Source organism: Silurus meridionalis, chromosome 10, assembly GCF_014805685.1.
Source record: "Silurus meridionalis isolate SWU-2019-XX chromosome 10, ASM1480568v1, whole genome shotgun sequence".
NCBI lineage: Eukaryota > Metazoa > Chordata > Actinopteri > Siluriformes > Siluridae > Silurus > Silurus meridionalis.
The window spans coordinates 15,273,875-15,290,768 of NC_060893.1; the positions used below are offsets into that span (position 1 = coordinate 15,273,875).

General features: G+C 36.9%; 2 protein-coding genes across 5 annotated transcripts in view; both read left to right on the forward strand.

Moving 5' to 3' along the window:
• The first annotated feature begins 1,293 nt into the window (after positions 1 to 1,293).
• On the forward strand, positions 1,294 to 10,074 carry lrrc56 (leucine rich repeat containing 56). Of its 4 annotated transcripts, none has more exons than XM_046859314.1 (13): positions 1,294 to 1,776; positions 2,217 to 2,367; positions 2,471 to 2,558; positions 3,059 to 3,119; positions 4,023 to 4,119; positions 5,108 to 5,305; positions 7,470 to 7,659; positions 7,786 to 7,983; positions 8,286 to 8,353; positions 8,481 to 8,626; positions 8,728 to 8,984; positions 9,072 to 9,381; positions 9,561 to 10,074. In XM_046859314.1, the coding sequence occupies exons 2-13, from the start codon at positions 2,227 to 2,229 to the stop codon at positions 9,709 to 9,711; spliced, it is 1,905 nt and encodes a 634-aa protein (XP_046715270.1). In that variant the 5' UTR covers positions 1,294 to 1,776; positions 2,217 to 2,226; the 3' UTR covers positions 9,712 to 10,074. The 4 variants fall into 4 exon arrangements, with proteins under 4 accessions (XP_046715270.1, XP_046715269.1, XP_046715271.1 ...); XM_046859313.1 differs by having other exon boundaries at positions 1,294 to 1,690; XM_046859315.1 differs by having other exon boundaries at positions 1,294 to 1,690; positions 9,099 to 9,381.
• Positions 10,075 to 14,476: 4,402 nt separating this feature from the next.
• rassf7a (Ras association domain family member 7a) overlaps positions 14,477 to 16,894 on the forward strand; it is a 28,183-nt gene continuing 25,765 nt past the window's right edge. Inside the window, exon 1 of the mRNA XM_046859319.1 lies at positions 14,477 to 14,596. The gene's annotated coding sequence lies outside the window, so the exon portion shown is untranslated. The remainder of the gene's footprint in view (positions 14,597 to 16,894) is intronic.

Below are 16,894 nucleotides of genomic sequence, written 5' to 3' on the forward strand. Positions count from 1 at the left end.
AACATTTGTTAGAAGAACACAATCTTATGTCCATATAATCTATCAACATATTGTTTCACCCTACTCCGATAATCCTGCATCCATTATATGCCTTCACTTTTTTTCTCTTTTCACAAAGTGTTGTTCATAATGACCTAATTCGGCTGAACCAGGAAACGGAAAACTTTTTTATTCATGGGACTGTTTAGGGTTTTTTGTTTTTTTTTAACACAAACCAAAACTCACATCATTTTTCAACACCAACAATATTTCAAGCTCAGGTTCCTGTTTGAAGCTGACCATGTTATGCACACAAATTAACAAATTTGTCATGTTATATAAATTCTATATAAGACAAAGTTGCAGAAAATCTTGTTCCCTGGTGCAATTTGGTCAAAACTGAAACTTTAAACAGCAAAATTATTTATATTTATATACCCTGTAGCATTTTAATCATCAAGTATCAAATCATTATTCAAACAAATCATTTACATTAACTTTATAATAATTTACTAATTAATTAATAATAGTAATTTACATAAACATTATTAAAATTATAAAAAAATAATAATAATCTATCTAGGAAATCTAGGTAATCAGACACATTATTTACAAAAAAGCACATAAATAATAAATAATTATTGATATGAATAACTATATGCTAATCTCCACCAAATGTTTGTGGACACCTGACCGTCACACTCAGACTTTTAATGACATTTTAGAGGATTTGTGTCCATTCATCCATAAAGGCATTGCTGATGTCATTAGTGATGCCTGGAGTGCAGTCAGCCTTCCGGTTCATCCCAGTGTTAAATGGGGTTGAGGTCAGGGCTCTGCAGGTCACTTGAGTTCATCTACACCGACATGCACAAATCAGGTCTACATGGAGCTTGTTTGTGTACAGCTATAGGTTTTTGTGCTCTACCACATTTGGGCCTTTTATCTCCAGTGAAAGGAAATGGCAATGTACCAGATTATAGATACTTTTGATACAACTGTTTGCAGTTTTTGAAAGAGCCACATATTGGTGTGAGGGTCAGACCATACTTTTGGACATGTAGTGTTTGTATAAATAACATAATCACAAGAATTTCAGGGTAAACAATTATGATTTTTGTTTTCTGAAATACACATAGAGCTATAGTAGGCCTAAATAGCAGCTGGATGTGACAAAATGATTATAACATTAGCATGATATTTAAAAACACAAACAATTTAGTAACATTTTATTATTACATATGTGAAGAAATTGATATGTAAAACCCCCAAATTGATTTTTTTAAATAGATTTCGTTTATCTCAATTTATTTCCATCAATTATATTTACAAATCCAGTCATCTACATTGTTCTGTAAAATAAACAAGCCTTCTGACAATATTCACGACACACTTCATGATACACTGTGAAGACTTTTCAGATGCATTTAATCGCAATACTGATATCATATTCTCACAAGTGCAGCTATTCATCTATCTTAAAACTTTTAGTTAAAGAAAAAAAAAGGCTCCATGGCTAATACAATAGACTACATTTCCCAGCAGCCCCAGCCCTCAGTCACACCGTATCCAGGAAGACATGTTCCCGTTGTCAAGCAAACTTTCTGCACTGGCTCCAGAAGCGTTACTCTACTACATAGCGTGCACAACAGTGGGAGATTAGCTGAAATTTCGGACTGACATAAATATGTAATTGACTGATGCTCGTAAGGTAATATATTGTTTTAGCAAATATGTCTGAAATCTGCACGTGTTAACAGAAACATTATGTATGTTTTTAACAGATGGAGAGTGAAGGTAAGTGAGGAGGCTAAGGAGTGATATTAAACTATTTACACATGGGGTTTTACCAGTGTCATAAATATTGAATAAAATTGTGTCTATATGTATAATAAACTTTAATTTAGGGGGTCATTAAAAAAATACACTAATTGGACAGAGAAAAAGTAAAGGGGCATAATCTATGCCTGAATGGATGCAGGAAACATCTAACAGCTATGGTGAAATGATGTCTTGATTCATTCAATTGTGTTTTTATAAAAAAAAACCCAACATAATAAGCTGAGGAATACTATATTGGGAAACATGCAGAGATCATTACAAAGCATGCTATATTTATTTATTTTATTTATATTTATTTTTAAGACTGATGTTGAGATCGATAATGATTTAATGATTTTTCTTACTAAATAAATGTGTTGCGTAAACCTACTTGAAATCATGGATATTTTTTTCAGGTCATAAGAAATGATGAATCCAGTGAGGGGTCCAGGCACTGCTCATTCTTTTGTGACAGAGTTTGAGGGTTCTGGGCAAATCAACCCGAATCCTGCGAATGCTGAGGACTCAGATCTGCTTTTTGATATTTACCTCTCTCCTGAAAAGCTCGTAAGTCCAAAAAAAAAACGTAAAATTCTGTGAATGCCACAAGTTACACTTAATCTAATTGTGAAGCGTGAATTCAAAGATGTGTTTATTATCGGCTGTATAGAGAACTCTGTCTGGTTATGAAGATCTACAGCAGGTCACAAGCTTGGAAATGTGTGTTGACACCCGTCAAACTATTTTGGGCAACCTTGGTGAGTTTCATTGTACAGTCATCTGTTTTTAAAAGGCAGATATTAATATGGGCTAATGGAGTAGATAATAGCTGCAAGTTTTTGGGAAGGAAACTAAGAAAAAACCCATTAAGACACAAAGAAAGAACAGGCAGAATGACAATCAGGAACCTAAGCTCAGGTTTGGAATAGGGACCTTGAAGCTGTGAGGAGCAGCACCAAGGTTTCAGCCAAATAAAATTTCTGGATCTCTACTACGATCTGAATTATGGTTCAGTAGCAGAAGCATTTGCATGATGCAACCTCTTAGTTTTCTATTTTGGAATATCATACTCACTTGATTCCATTAAACTTTTAGAAATCCAGGATCGCTCAATGCAGCCAGACAAGACAGAAGTTTTTACGGTCAAAAAACATGAATCAGTTTTCTCTTTGGATATGTTTTGTACTAATGACCAAAAGTTTGAAGAGAAGCTTGGGTGTGGTGTGCGTCACCACTCTTTTCTGTTGTCATGTTGCAGGTGTTCACTTGCCCAATCTTGTACAGCTGAAAATGAACAACAGTTTGATTTTATCTGTGCGGTAAGATTTTCCTCTTTCACTTTTACAATCCAGTTCTCAACCAACTAGGCTAAACTTATAGACAGGCTGTCAACATTAATTCAAAAATATTTTGGAAAAAAATGAAGGCAATATTGTCATCTGACATAGAAATTATGAAGATCTGGACATTTTTGCTATACCTCTCATGGGTTGCGTGTGAGAAGAATCTTAGTGGGATCCGGGACCTGGTGATGTGTGCAATGAATCATTGAAGAATGATGCCTGTGACCTGGCACAGGTGCAAGGCCTTCACTTTTCCATAGGGACTGACTTAAGATGGGTTGTGCTGCTTTGTTACAGAGGACAGTAAATCCTATTTCCTGAAAGTGGTGTTGCTGCATAGTTAAGAGATTGACCCTGAATCTCAATGGACAGTTTTGTAAATTTGACTGATCTGTGCGAATTGAGAAAGCATGCTTGAGCTTGAAAATGTGTAATGTGTATAGTTATGTGTTGGAGAGAGAAATGGAGGTAGGTGAAGTCAGGATTGGTAATAAACCCTCACGTTGTAATTGTAATATATTTAATAGGTTAATTAAAAAAGTAATGATTTAACAGCAAGGTTGCAATACATCTCTTTTGGTCGAAATTTAAGTTTGACTCTTGAAATAAAGGTTTTTAAAACTACTGTGTAGTTATTACAGACAAAGCCACATGTGAGAACTGAGAGAAGAAAAAAGGGGGCCACAATAGTGGACATGAACAATAAACAGTTTAGAGCTGAGGGGACTTAAAAGACCTGATAACATTTCCTGCACTGGAATGTTCAGGCAAAGGGAAGGGTTGAGATGTCCAGAACATGGCTTCAGGGAAGAAAACAAGTGTAGATTGCAAGAAAAAAAAGGGGGAAGTGGTTGTTCATTGTTTGCAGTGTTTTTTTAGGGATCTTGGAATCACTCTGTCTCACCTACAAGTGCTGTCCCTAGTTCGATGTGGCCTAACCGACTTAGAAGGACTCCCCTCACTTTCCTTACTTAAGGTAATCACTATATTCATACAGCATGTGCTATTAAAAAACAGCCCTTGCTTTGTTTTTGTTTTAGGTGTTGAGAGATATAGTGAGTGAATTAGATGGGCATTTGGGAAAACTCTTCAAAACACTCAAAACACATGCAGTACCTCTTTTAAGTATTCCCTTCAAAGCCCCAACCGCAAAACACATCCATGTGCACTGCCTACACCGATCAGGCATAACATTATAACATTATAACATTTTGACCAGTGTCTGAATAACACTGATTATCTCTTCTTTATGGCACCTGTTAGTGAGTGGGATATTCGGCAGCATGTAAACATTTTGTCCTCAAAGTTGTGTTACAAGCAGGAAAAATGTGCAAGTGTAAGGATTTGATAAGGGCCAAAGTGTGATGGTGGTCGAAACAGTGGTGAACCGAGCATGATGCAGGTGTGGAGTGAAGGCTGGCCCATGTGGTCCGATTAAACAGATGAGCTACTGTAGCTCAAACTCCTAAAGAAGCTAATGCTGTTAATGCTTAACGGATCAGGACTGTTTTGGCAGCAAAAGGGGACCAACTTCAATAATAATTAGGCAGGTGGTCATAATGTTATGCCTGATCATTGTAGGCTACAGTAGTATGGGTAGGTAAGCATTCATATCTTTCCAGTAGGGTACTACATACAAATATGTAAGGTTATATAGATGGAAGAGCTTTCTGAACTGACAGGGAAAATGAATGCTATGAGTACAGACTTCTCTTTGTACTGAATAGTTGGATATCTGTGGTGCACTTTATGTTTTCCTTTTGTTTACAGAGGTTTCTTTATTTTATTATACTGAGAAAATTTGTAAAAAACATAAAAATAAAGAACATTCTGTGTAGAAGCTTACAACAGAGGGATTTTTGTTCAGAAAAGGTTTCAATTAAAACTATCTACCATTAAATTAAGAACATTCAGATTTGTGCACTTGTTATTTTTGCCCATCCTGCTTTGTTTTCTTCTCTCAGGAGCTGTATGTGGCCTATAATAATGTGTCAGATCTAAGCCAGGTATGCATGCTGGAACAGCTAGAACTGGTGGACCTTGAAGGGAACAATGTGGATGATCTGGTTCAAGTGCAATACCTGGGTCTGTGTGGGAAGTTAAAAACCCTGACACTGGAGGGGAACCCTGTGTGTACCTGCCCCCGTCCAGGAGCTTTACAGGTACAGCAATAGCAAATTCACTATTAGTGGCAAAAAATGACCTACAAAGTCCAAAGATCAGATCGAAAATATTAATAATTTTTCTAAAAGTTCAGTTGTTTATTTGAACATGACTTTTCATAGAAATATTATGCAATTAATACCATAGATAGTCCATGTTTAAACAGCGATTTCATGTAATTATCAGGAGTTCCTAAATTCGAGACAACATGTAAAATCATGCATGTTACAGTATGTCACACTAATCCAGGGATTTTTAACATATTCTGGCCACTGATCCCAGTGTAATGGCCAAGTAGTTCTTATAGCAAGCAAATAACTGCAAATGACTTTTGATGAGATTATACTGAACCAAATATAAATCTAATGTGTTCAGAAGTGCTAATTTTACCCTTGGGATTTTCTTATTCTGTTGGCCAGTCATTTAGTTTCTTATAAGAAATAAATGTTTTAAATGGGAAGAAATAGAGAAAAACATTTGAATTAAAATTAGTAAAATAAGAAAGAAAGAAAGAAAGAAAGAAAGAAAGAAAGAAAGAAAGAAAGAAAGAAAGAAAGAAAGAAAGAAAGAAAAAGCATAGAAATGAGTTTAATAAACCTTTTAGTATTTTATTGTAAATTGATTTATTGGTTTGATTATTATTTATATTATCACGAAAATATCCAAAAAGATTTATAGTTGTTATAGTCATTGACTTTTTTTTAATTTATTAACATGCCAACTGCAACTTGAGAGCCTATGGGAATAACATGAGAGCATGTTCGACATTATGCGCCTGTGATCTGATGTAAAATGAGCTAATGCTGAGCTCTAAATGTAATAGAATAATCTAGTTTAATAAAAGGTTGGTGTTCTACAACATATCATTTTAAAATCTGTACAGATTTACATTTGGTGAAACTCTTCTGTTTTTAATTGTTTTTTCCTGGACAGCTAGAATTTTTAGCTAATCATCTGCTTTGATTTTTTTTTTTTTTTTTTATTAGACTACTGGTAATACATCAATTTAACTGGCCACAAAAGATCCAGAATTGTCATCTTGTTCTATTTTGGTGCAGTTTGATGATTGGACATGGAGCAAGCATGATCTTAAAAGTGCTATCAACCAATCTTTACTGACATAAGCATTAAAGCTAAATCTATATTTAACATCATCAGTGCCCTACTTGGCCATTTTGTTAATTGAGAAATGATTGCTGAGTGAGAACCTTGCTCTGTACTGTCTGTGCTAAGATGGCACAGTCCTGCTCAGTGTGTGAGTGCCACCCTCTCAGAGCATGTTTCTGCACACTGACCTTGAGGGCCAGTGCCATTATGGCTCTGCAGGTCACTGAAATGCAATTAGCCCCTGCAGGGAAATGAAAGCCGCTGCCTGATGTTTGAAATGCCAGGCAGTATCCATCAGAACAGTCATGAATGAAAATGGGAACCTGGAAGTTATGGCAGATATGAGGGAAAATCTAAAGGGTCAGGCATATTTCAATTTCTTCAAATAGTGACGGCTAACTATATATATTTTTTAATTAATGATTTTGATTTTGTGTGTAATAAAATAATCAAAAAATTCACATTTGTGTGTATTTTATTTGATTTCATGTCTTCCTTTGGTTTCAATTAATTTTTATTATTATTATTATTTTTTTGACATCCCATTGGAAAAGCTGAAGCTGGGGCAAGCACACGGGCAGGACATAAATGAATATTTATTAGCTCTCCTGGTGAATAAGGGATAACCTCATTCAATTGTATTTCTTTTATACCCCCTCCCCCACCCCCCTCAGAAGTGTGCTTGAAAAGACTCACAGCTGTAGCTCTTGTTTATCTCTCTCTCCTCCTCATCGCATTGGTGATAGAAATGTGTCAAACCTTTGCTTTGATGGTATGATGATATGAGCGGACACATAGACAGAAAGAGAAAATTATTTTCTGTTTTCACCTCATGCGCTTTATTCCACATCTTTGAGCATCTCTCAGAAGTCCACCTGAAGTGTCCAGTTCACTTGTTAGAGATGTAGTTATGACAGTCTCCTGGAAGGACTTTGGTAATAAAAGAACATTAATGAAACTGATATTCACCTCATAATGTCACTGAGTGTGTGGCCAAGTTTTTAAAGCGCTATGAGGGTTTTTCTTTGTGTTTAGTTGAGTCTATTTGTTTGACAGGTGTCTGAGTACAGCTATAGGTCTGCTGTAAGGAAACTAATTCCACAGCTTCAGGTTCTGGATGATGTTCCAGCCGAGGAGGAAGAGCCTAACTGCTCCAGTGCCATGATGGAATGGGCTTTGCTTAAAGAATCCATTAAAGACACTCCCTCTTTAGCAGACAGAGCCAATGACTGCCTGGAACTCATGGGTAATTTAATGAGCCAATCAATAATGTTCAAGCAGTTGTTTATTATGTTTTATGCTCAATTTCGACATCTAATATTCTTCTAAAAGCACAGCGATCATGGCCAATGCATGTGTTTTCTCTGCATAGAATTAAGAGGTGAATCAGGTGTGTGTGACTTGCCACGACCGAGCTCTGCCCAGCGCCCAGGCTCTAGTATGGGATACAACAGTCCTTTCAGCCGCCCAAGCACTGCCAGGCCTTCTTCATCCTCCTTCAGCTCCAGACCAAGCTCAGCTGATTCAGATGCAGATACTCCTGACCATGAGGCCAGTGATTTGACACATGGTGAGTGTGTTTTTGTATAATACTATTAGCCTTTCAATAGCATTTCAAAATTTCCAAGAGAAATTACATAAATAAAACAGGATGGCAGATGCTGTTATAAAGGTATCATCAGAATACCGGAGTGTAGAGATGTTTGTCATCATAATTAATCGCTATGCTACTCAGTCCAGGCCATTTTTATTGTTTGGCTATGATAATTGTGATAGATGAGTTTCGGGATCTTAATGTATAAGTGCTGTAGTTTAACTTCAAGTAAAAAGTTAAAGCAATGTTTCTATTTACATTTGTATCTGTTTGTGTAGGGGTGGGAAGAGTTCTGTTCTGTGGGAATCCTCTTCAAGCCATTCGAGCACGACGACAGAAAATAAAGGTAAGGCTACCTTTTATACTGGTGTACACAATTCAACCCTAGAGCTATGGGAGTAAAAATGTGATGAAAGAGGCTTATAAAGCAGGCGAAAACATGTTTTATTGTATTTGTTGATTTTCTGCTTTAGCTTCAAGACCCCAGCTCTCATTCCAGACCCTTTACTCAGCTAGGTAGTTATGTCCCTGAGCACACGTACGATGTTGTAGAAACAAGCATTCAGGACCGCAGTGATGTATTTGCTGAACTCAGAGCCTGGAGGAAAGAACATAACAAGTAATGAAAGTTTCATGTATAGCTTGTGTTTTTTTTGTTGTTAACTCGTGTATTTCTGTACTTGCTATACTTATTGTGCTTGTACATTTATTATTTGATAGATGTCTTGTAGCCATTGAGAGAGACCATCAGCCACAAGTGATGAGAATCATACATAGTGATGGTGACAATGATGATGATATTGATGGCGATGATGATAATAATGAGAATAAAGTCAGCAGTTATGAATATGATGAAGGAGCCCATAGTCTCGGCCTAATCAGTGACAAAGAAGACGAAGTGGAAACCCAAGAAGGACAAAAGACCAGCCACAGAGATACTCAATCTCCTGATTCCTTGTTCCAGTCTCCTTCACCAGGTAGATCATTTTGCTTCTTCTCATACCATAAAAGACTTATCTATGAATACTAGGTATTTTTATACTGGTCTGGCATTGTTTTCGTAGAGATGTCTAGATTTTCGCCTTTATTAGACCACACCATGGCTCCGTCTCCACCACCCAGAGCTGCAGCGCCCTCTACGGGCAAGAGGATCGCACAGATTCGAGCTCGCAGACTTAAGGTCAATAAAATGGGGGTTGGTATGCAAGAGCTTACCAGGGAAACCATTACATCAGATGTAACAGGATCAAGAGATATGAATCATAAGGTTCTGTGCTCTGGAGATTTGAAAATGCAACCTGCCCCACCTCAGATACTCAATCAGGCTCATAGACCGGGCTCCAGCTCCATGAACACTCTGCAATGGGAATACTGGTATGTTCTATTTGTTTTTGTTTTTCTCAGCAACAACAGCAAGAAATGTATAAAGTAAAATATAAATTAGTGTTTTTTCAAAGCAAACTTGATGTACACTATAGTTTAGTATTGTAAAGTATGCTTTATGAATTAATACAATTTGTTAATAAATATTAATGTAAAGCTTTGTGTTTTAGTTCAGGAACTAGTCCATCCAACAGTGAGCACAAACCAATCATTCGCTCAGTGATGCATGAGAGGCCAACACACACACGTCCTCATACAGCAAGAGCGGCTATGCAGAGACCTCCTGTCCAGCCTGTTAATACAAGTGGCCACTTGGACTGAGGCCTTCAGCTTCTCAGACATTATGGACTGCTTACATCTCTCTGGAGAACATTTTAAATCAAATGCTTGAAAGAAAGAACTGTGGTTAGAGTCTAACTCTCTCCCACTCCATCACCCTTATAGTGGCTTATAGATGGCTTGGCTAAGTTGACTTTATTATCTTGTGTTATAATTTCTCAGGAACTGTATTTTTTTTTTTTTAAAGAAAAACATTTTGTCCAAAAAAAGAACACATTAAATATTTCCCATTTAAAGCATTGTGCAATATAATGATCAGCTTGTCCACCTGCCGCACAACCAGCAGAGACACATTATTAAATCATATTTTATGCACCACTAGGGGGTGCTCTTTGAAAGCCAACACAGCCATTAGGGTTGCACAAACAGTGCACTTTTAGAGCTACTGCTAATTCCTTAATTCCTGCTAAGATCCTTAATAATCATTTTGTACTTTAGAACTTTATTTCCTCCTTATTAATGGTAGGTAAAGTGCACAAACCATGTAGTGGATTAAAAGTAGAGATACACTCTACTGTAAATTATTATTGCGGTAAAAGTGTCCCTTTAAACGTCCACTTGAAAAGTACAAAAGTATTTGCCTTTAAATGTAACTAAGTATAAGAAATACTATGATTTAATATGGCTATAATGTCCTATTGTAGCCATATATATATATATATATATATATATATATATATATATATATTTATATATATATATATATATATATATATATATATATATATATATATAAAGTAAATAAAATATGTAATCTTTCAATATACAATATGTATAATAATCATCATCATTATCATTATTTGCCACGTTTTAGACTTATATACGCCTCTATAAATGTTATCATAGGTAAAGTCATGCTTATCATGTGCACACTGTGAAATCTAAATGCTTTCTCAGCTACACCACCCAAGTTAGACTCTTGCTTGATAAGATTCGTCTTATCTTTAATCTTGTGAGATATTGCCTTTCAATGGCACGATTACATCAGTGAAAGAGATTTCATATCAGGTGACAGTACAGTACAAGAAGTCAGCAGCATGAGTGTGAATGTTTTGACTGGAACACCAGTACTACCTGTCTCTTTACGTGGCATTTCATTGTGGTGCCAGGTGACCACCTTCAGTGCTGCTGTTGGATTTTTGAGCAAGTCTAATCCTGTTTGGTGAACCTCTGAGTATGTGTGTGTGTGTGTGTGTGTGTGTGTGTGTGTGTGTGTGTGTGTGTGTGTGTGTGTCAAATGCACAACTGTCCTATCGAGGCTCAGAACACAAGGACTGTGTTGTAAATGTGTAGAAAATAACACAGCAACCATGACTACAGTACATAGCATTCAGACAGTTACCTGTCAAACAGATTAATTTGGCACAATGCTTAGGATTGTTATCATTGTCATAACAAATATTGGCACCTATCTCAACACATGCAAAGTTTATTTAACCTTCTGAATTGTCATCTATTAGGCCTATGATCATGCACAGTTTCTATACATGCATACACTTATACACTTTGAAGCCTTCTCTTTATTCACCTACAGTACAACTAGTTATTTTCTTTGGTGTAGCATAACAGCATGTCAGTATAGTATAGTATGCATAAATGCTTTCATTATATGTTTTTTGTGGTGTTTGTTTTGATTTTTATAATACAATATTAGAGCTTATTTTACACATTTTACACTTGGGCACTTGAGCTAAATAGCAAAAAGCTGCATGGCTGCAAATATGGACAGCGAAGTGAAAGAAATAATAATTACAGTAAGTGATGTGTGGAACAAAGAGCAGTGAACATGGTCCACAGAACCCCGTTTGACTCAGGCTTTATTAGATTAATGTCTATTCATTTCATTCAGTCTGTGCAGTGTAAGGGAGGTAAAGTCACTTTAAATGCTGTTATCTATAAAACTGTTCACCGTTCAGCAGATTAATTACTGATGTACTGATGCTATTTTTATGTTTAAACTCCATTAATTAACACTTATTAATAAGTTACCCAGAATGCCATTCACTGATATAAGTGTTGCCTGTGGGATTTAGCTGTTGCTTTATCCCTTCATAAAACAAGTAATGCAGCAGGGCTTTACTCTGTCTGTCCTCATCTGATTTTGACATTTCATGCTAATCATCACCACATCATAATACTCCCCACTCGACTCATCAACTCATGGATCAGTAACTAAACAAACCGAGCTTCAGTTATAACTATTTGTATAGCTGCGCTACATCTAAAAGTTTGAGTCCATCTATCACCGTCTACACTAATGCATTAGCTTTCGCAATACTATAAAACTATAGATGGGAAATGGTGAGTGAGCAAAGAAGTTCTGAAGGCCTCAGCATAGGTAATACAGAGATTCACTACTGCAGGTGGCGCAATCGAATATTTATAACCACTTCCATGAGTGTAGGAAAAATATTACTGTTTCTCAAACGTATCCATTTCTAAATAAATTAGTTTAGGCATGCCATATTTACGTGATACAGCAAGCAAACTTCTGCATCATGTCCGTTTGCACACAGTAAAATCATTTTTTCATAAAAGCCAGCCACAAATTTCTTCAAATGAAATATGCTCAGGCACGACTCTCTTTAGGCACTAGCAGATAACCTGACTGTTATTCCCAATGTTTGAGATTATGTTTGCTCCCAAAGGTCATCATTTTCGTATAAAAGCGTACAACAATGATTGGCCAGTTATGACAATATTTAATTGATTACCAAACAATACATTGCACATTTTAATGTCTTATAGTTAGAATTAATGTTGTGGAATGCCTGAAAGAAAAGTGAGTTTCTGTTCTCACTTACATTATAGCTGTGATACATAGTCATTCCCTGAGCAGCCTCACTTTCACACACATACACCAACAGCACAGTAATTTTACTGAGAATACGGAAAGGCCTCACATTCATAATGCACGCTGACAGGAATAAGGAAGCAGTTATATAATAGCAAGTTGTGTATTTGCCCTAGAATGTTACTTGCTTCAAAATTTCTGAGGAAGCCTCAGATACTAAAGAAAAAATGTGGGTGTTTTTCAGGTGTTTGACCTGATTGGCTAGATTTATTAGCAGTTACTTTGTTGGACAAAGTGGGATCATGAGTCATTATAGCTTGTAGTTGATTAGGAGAGGAAGAAGAGATTTCTTCGAAAGGCAGTGTTTTTAAGGTTAGTCATGTCTATACTTTCTATCATACTTTTCCTATTTAACATCTAACTATAGCATTTCACTTTAATGTTGTATTAACTAGTCAGAAACGTTCTGTTCATTGAGGAAAGCTGGCTTACTGCCATCCAAGAGACTAATCTCAAATAAATCTCTTTAATGAAAATACTGAATTCTGGATTATTGATATTAAAACCAGTGTCTACTGCAAGAGCAACCCCAACTAACAAAAGTCTGGAATCCAGAGCAGCTCCCATTTATGTTGTCAGAGGTCACATATCGATCAATAGATAGATAGATCTTTTTGCATTGCATTGTACAGGTAGACAGCAACAAAATGCTGTTTAGCATCTACCAGAAGTGCAAATAGTACCAACTGTGCAAACTGGCAAGTGCAGATAAATATGTATGTGTAAGTACATCATGTGATATATAAAGTATCTCACAAAAGTAAGTACACCCCTCACATTTCAGCAATACTTGTCAATGTGCAGCTTGTATAGCTGTGCAGAATTACTGTCCCATAAAAAGAACTCAACATACAGCCATTACTGTCTAAATAATTGGCAACAAAAGTGAGTACATTATAAGTAAACATGTCAAAACTGTGTCTGAAGTGTCAATATTTTGTGTGAGCACCATTGTTATGTAGCACTGCCTTAATCCTCTTGAGCACTGAATTCACCAGAGATGCACAGGTTGTTGCCAGGATCCTCTTCCACTCCTCCATAATGACATCACGAAGCTGCTGGATGTTAGACACATGCATTCACTCCTCCACCTTCTGCTTGAGGATGCTTCACAGGTGCTCAATAGGGTACTTGGCCACTCCATCACCATCACCTTCCTCAGCAAGACAGCTGTCATCTTGCCGGTGTGGGGGTCGTTATTATGTTAGAAAACTGCTGGAGGGCATCATGTTCTGCTCCAGAATGTCACAGTGAATAATACAAATTTATATCGTCCTGTCAAGCAGACAACAACAGGAATAAGACGTGGCTTTGCACGGTTACACGCCATATGGCTGTTATCACTTAGAGTGTACTCACTTTTGTTGCCAGCGATTTTGACAATAAAATCTATACTGCTATACAAGCTGCACACTGACTACTCTCCAAATTTAATTTCTATAGTATTGCCCCTTGAGAAGATACACTAAAATGGTTGCTGATATGTGAGGGGTGTACTCACTTTTGTAAGATACATAAAAATAATTAAAAATCAGTATATAAAAATATCAGTGCCAATATAACATTGTGGGGAAACATAAAAATGACAGTCTTGCTGTAGTGTGAAATGTTTAAGAAGCATGGTCTGATCTCTGACGTTTGAGGGAAAGTCCAATCCTTCATAAAACTTTCACTGCATCAACGATATTGCTTTTATAGTAAAATATGGTCCATATCACATTCAGAACTTCATGTGATTGACATCCTTTGACAAAACCACTGACTTCTAAGAGAAAGAACAAAAATACGGCATTGAACAACAAATTTTGAACCTATTGTCTAAGCGCGTAGCAAAAATGTCAGAATAAAAACATTGAATGCGTTTTAGTATAAAGGGAAAACACGTTTCCTTTAAGAGGTGTCATGGCAACCAGGCCGCGCGTGTCACCGCGCACTGCTTTAGATAAGACTGGGAGAGCAGCGCGACTCTCCGAGGGGAAAACACTAAAGCGATCCGGCCACAGGAGCCCATCGGTAAGCCGTATTTCATTCACTTCAGCGTTACTTGTAAACAGAGACTAAATGGCAGAAGGGTAAAGCTCTTGTTACCGCCGCTCCAGTTCGAATGTTCATGCGGCGGATAATGTTTTTTGGCGACATCCGCGGTTGCAGTGAGATGAGCGCTCGGTAACCGGGACTGCTGCACTATAAACACGTCAGCTTAATCCGTGAACGCGAAATTATTTGAGAATAAGACGTGTGTGTTTTGTTTTCTGGGTAGAAGTACAGCAGTGCACCTGCAAGCCGGGAGAACATTATATATATTGACTACAGCCTCTAATTGCGTAAGAAACTCATAGCAAGTTATCTGAACTCCACTGCTCTCCTCGGGTTTAACCTGTTACCTGAGACTGATGAGTAGCTGAAGTTACAGCTGCAGCTCCAACACCCTCCCACTCTCTTCTCCACAACCCCTCTACACTCTACCTCTACCCCTACCCCGGCCCATGCTTTACACTCAACTCCAAAATTATTAGCACCCTTCAAAGGACCAGATCTTCAGATTCAGAATCATGTTTAAATAGTCATGTGATCCAGGTCATGGTGGATCTGGAGTCCCTCTGGGTAATGTTGAATGCATAATTCAAACCCACAGCTTGGATGGAATGGTATTCAGTAGCAGGGCACCGTGCACTTGTGTGGATTAAATTGCAGAACTCAATGCAGAGGAAACCCACATGGACACAGGGAAAGCATGCATACAAACTCCAGACAAGACATCCGACCTCGGGAGATCCTGGAGTCTAAAATTTTTAATGGACCGCTATGGAAGCCTGTTTCTGCCACATTAAAAAAAGTTGACCTAATAACGACTTTTTCCCCCATGCAATTTCATGTTTTTTTGTTTTTCTGTCCAATTTTCTTATTTCTGTCCAATTAACAAAAAAAATAAAATAAAATAAGGCGCAATTCCGAGAAAAAAAAACTGGACAGTTGTAGCAGAAAGCTTTACACATTAAAAATGAAATAGGCTACAATCAATAAAATAGCATGGTATAAAACTAAGCCTCCGATCCCTGGAGAAAACTCGCAATCAGCTCTGGGGGAGACAGAACAAGACAGATGAAGCAGAGGAGCCTCGTTCACAAAATCCAGCAATAAATTCAGAATTGGAAGGAAAAAGAAAAAAAAGAAGTCTGAATTAGACTTTTTAATGTGGCATAAACTGGCTTCTATAGACCACTACATACTAAACAAACTACATACAATGATTCACATTTTTATTTAAAATATGGAAAAAACTGGATGACGGCACTTTTTTGCCGAGTGCTTCATATGCATGATTGACTATAGTGGCATGATCAATTTTGCTGCTTTTCTTTACAGGAAAGGCTTCAGTGAACAGTTTACTGTTATATGTTTGTATATATAGTGCATGTATTTGCTTTTGATGAAAGGGTGTTAATAATTGTGGAGCTCTAGTGCATGTATAGATGCATTGAATGGTGTTTGGTGTGTGGTATTCTATTACAGGATGATGTGCCAGGTGCTGAGTAAGCAGTAGGACTAGTAGGATTAGTATAGCTTTAGGATAACAGAAAGGCAGAATGATACACATAGTGGACTATCTGTGTCCTGAAGCCTGAACAACATGTAAATACGCAGTAGTCAAGGAGTGAAGGATGGTCACCACAAAGCTTGAATTATGATGCCTCTTATGTTTGACCTCATACAGGCAGTGCTGTGTTTTTGGCTGCTTGGACTTGTGTGATATGTGGGAGGATAAGTGATGACTCGAATCACTTTACAACTTGTCCTTATGCTTTTATAATCTTGATCTGCTGCCTATGCATTAGGATCACACATTTCTTACTGCAGACTGTCTGCGCTGTAGGTAACACAGAACGAATGCACACATGATGATGAAGTATTTCTCCTGTTGTATGATCAAAAATGTCCTGCTTTATTTTTAATTATTGGGAGTTTTTATTTAGGTTTTTTTTTTTCAGTATATGGCTCGGTCATTAGGCCTTACAGTATATTTTTAAGAGTAATCTATTCAAATTTGTAAGATTGTACATTGGATGCTCCAAATGAACAATGACGTCCTGATGAATGACCTCTTACAATATAAATGGTAATATATTAGAATAAGTACACTAATATAAACCTGTAACTATTTATTACAGTTATTATTGTTAAGGAAGAAAATCATCATGTTCTGACTTCAAAATCAAGACTTCTGAAGTATTTGTCATATCACTTCACATTACTCTGACATGGCATGCGTAAGTAAATTTATATTGCAACAGCGAGCTATATTAATTTGGT

Bases quoted from the DNA above. Each gene is read 5' to 3' on its own strand.
- lrrc56 (XM_046859314.1), top strand. From the start codon at position 2,227: ATGATGAATCCAGTGAGGGGTCCAGGCACTGCTCATTCTTTTGTGACA. The intron at 4,120-5,107 runs GTAATCACTATA...TTCTTCTCTCAG, and splicing joins CCTCACTTTCCTTACTTAAG to GAGCTGTATGTGGCCTATAA. The intron at 8,354-8,480 runs GTAAGGCTACCT...TTTCTGCTTTAG, and splicing joins CACGACGACAGAAAATAAAG to CTTCAAGACCCCAGCTCTCA.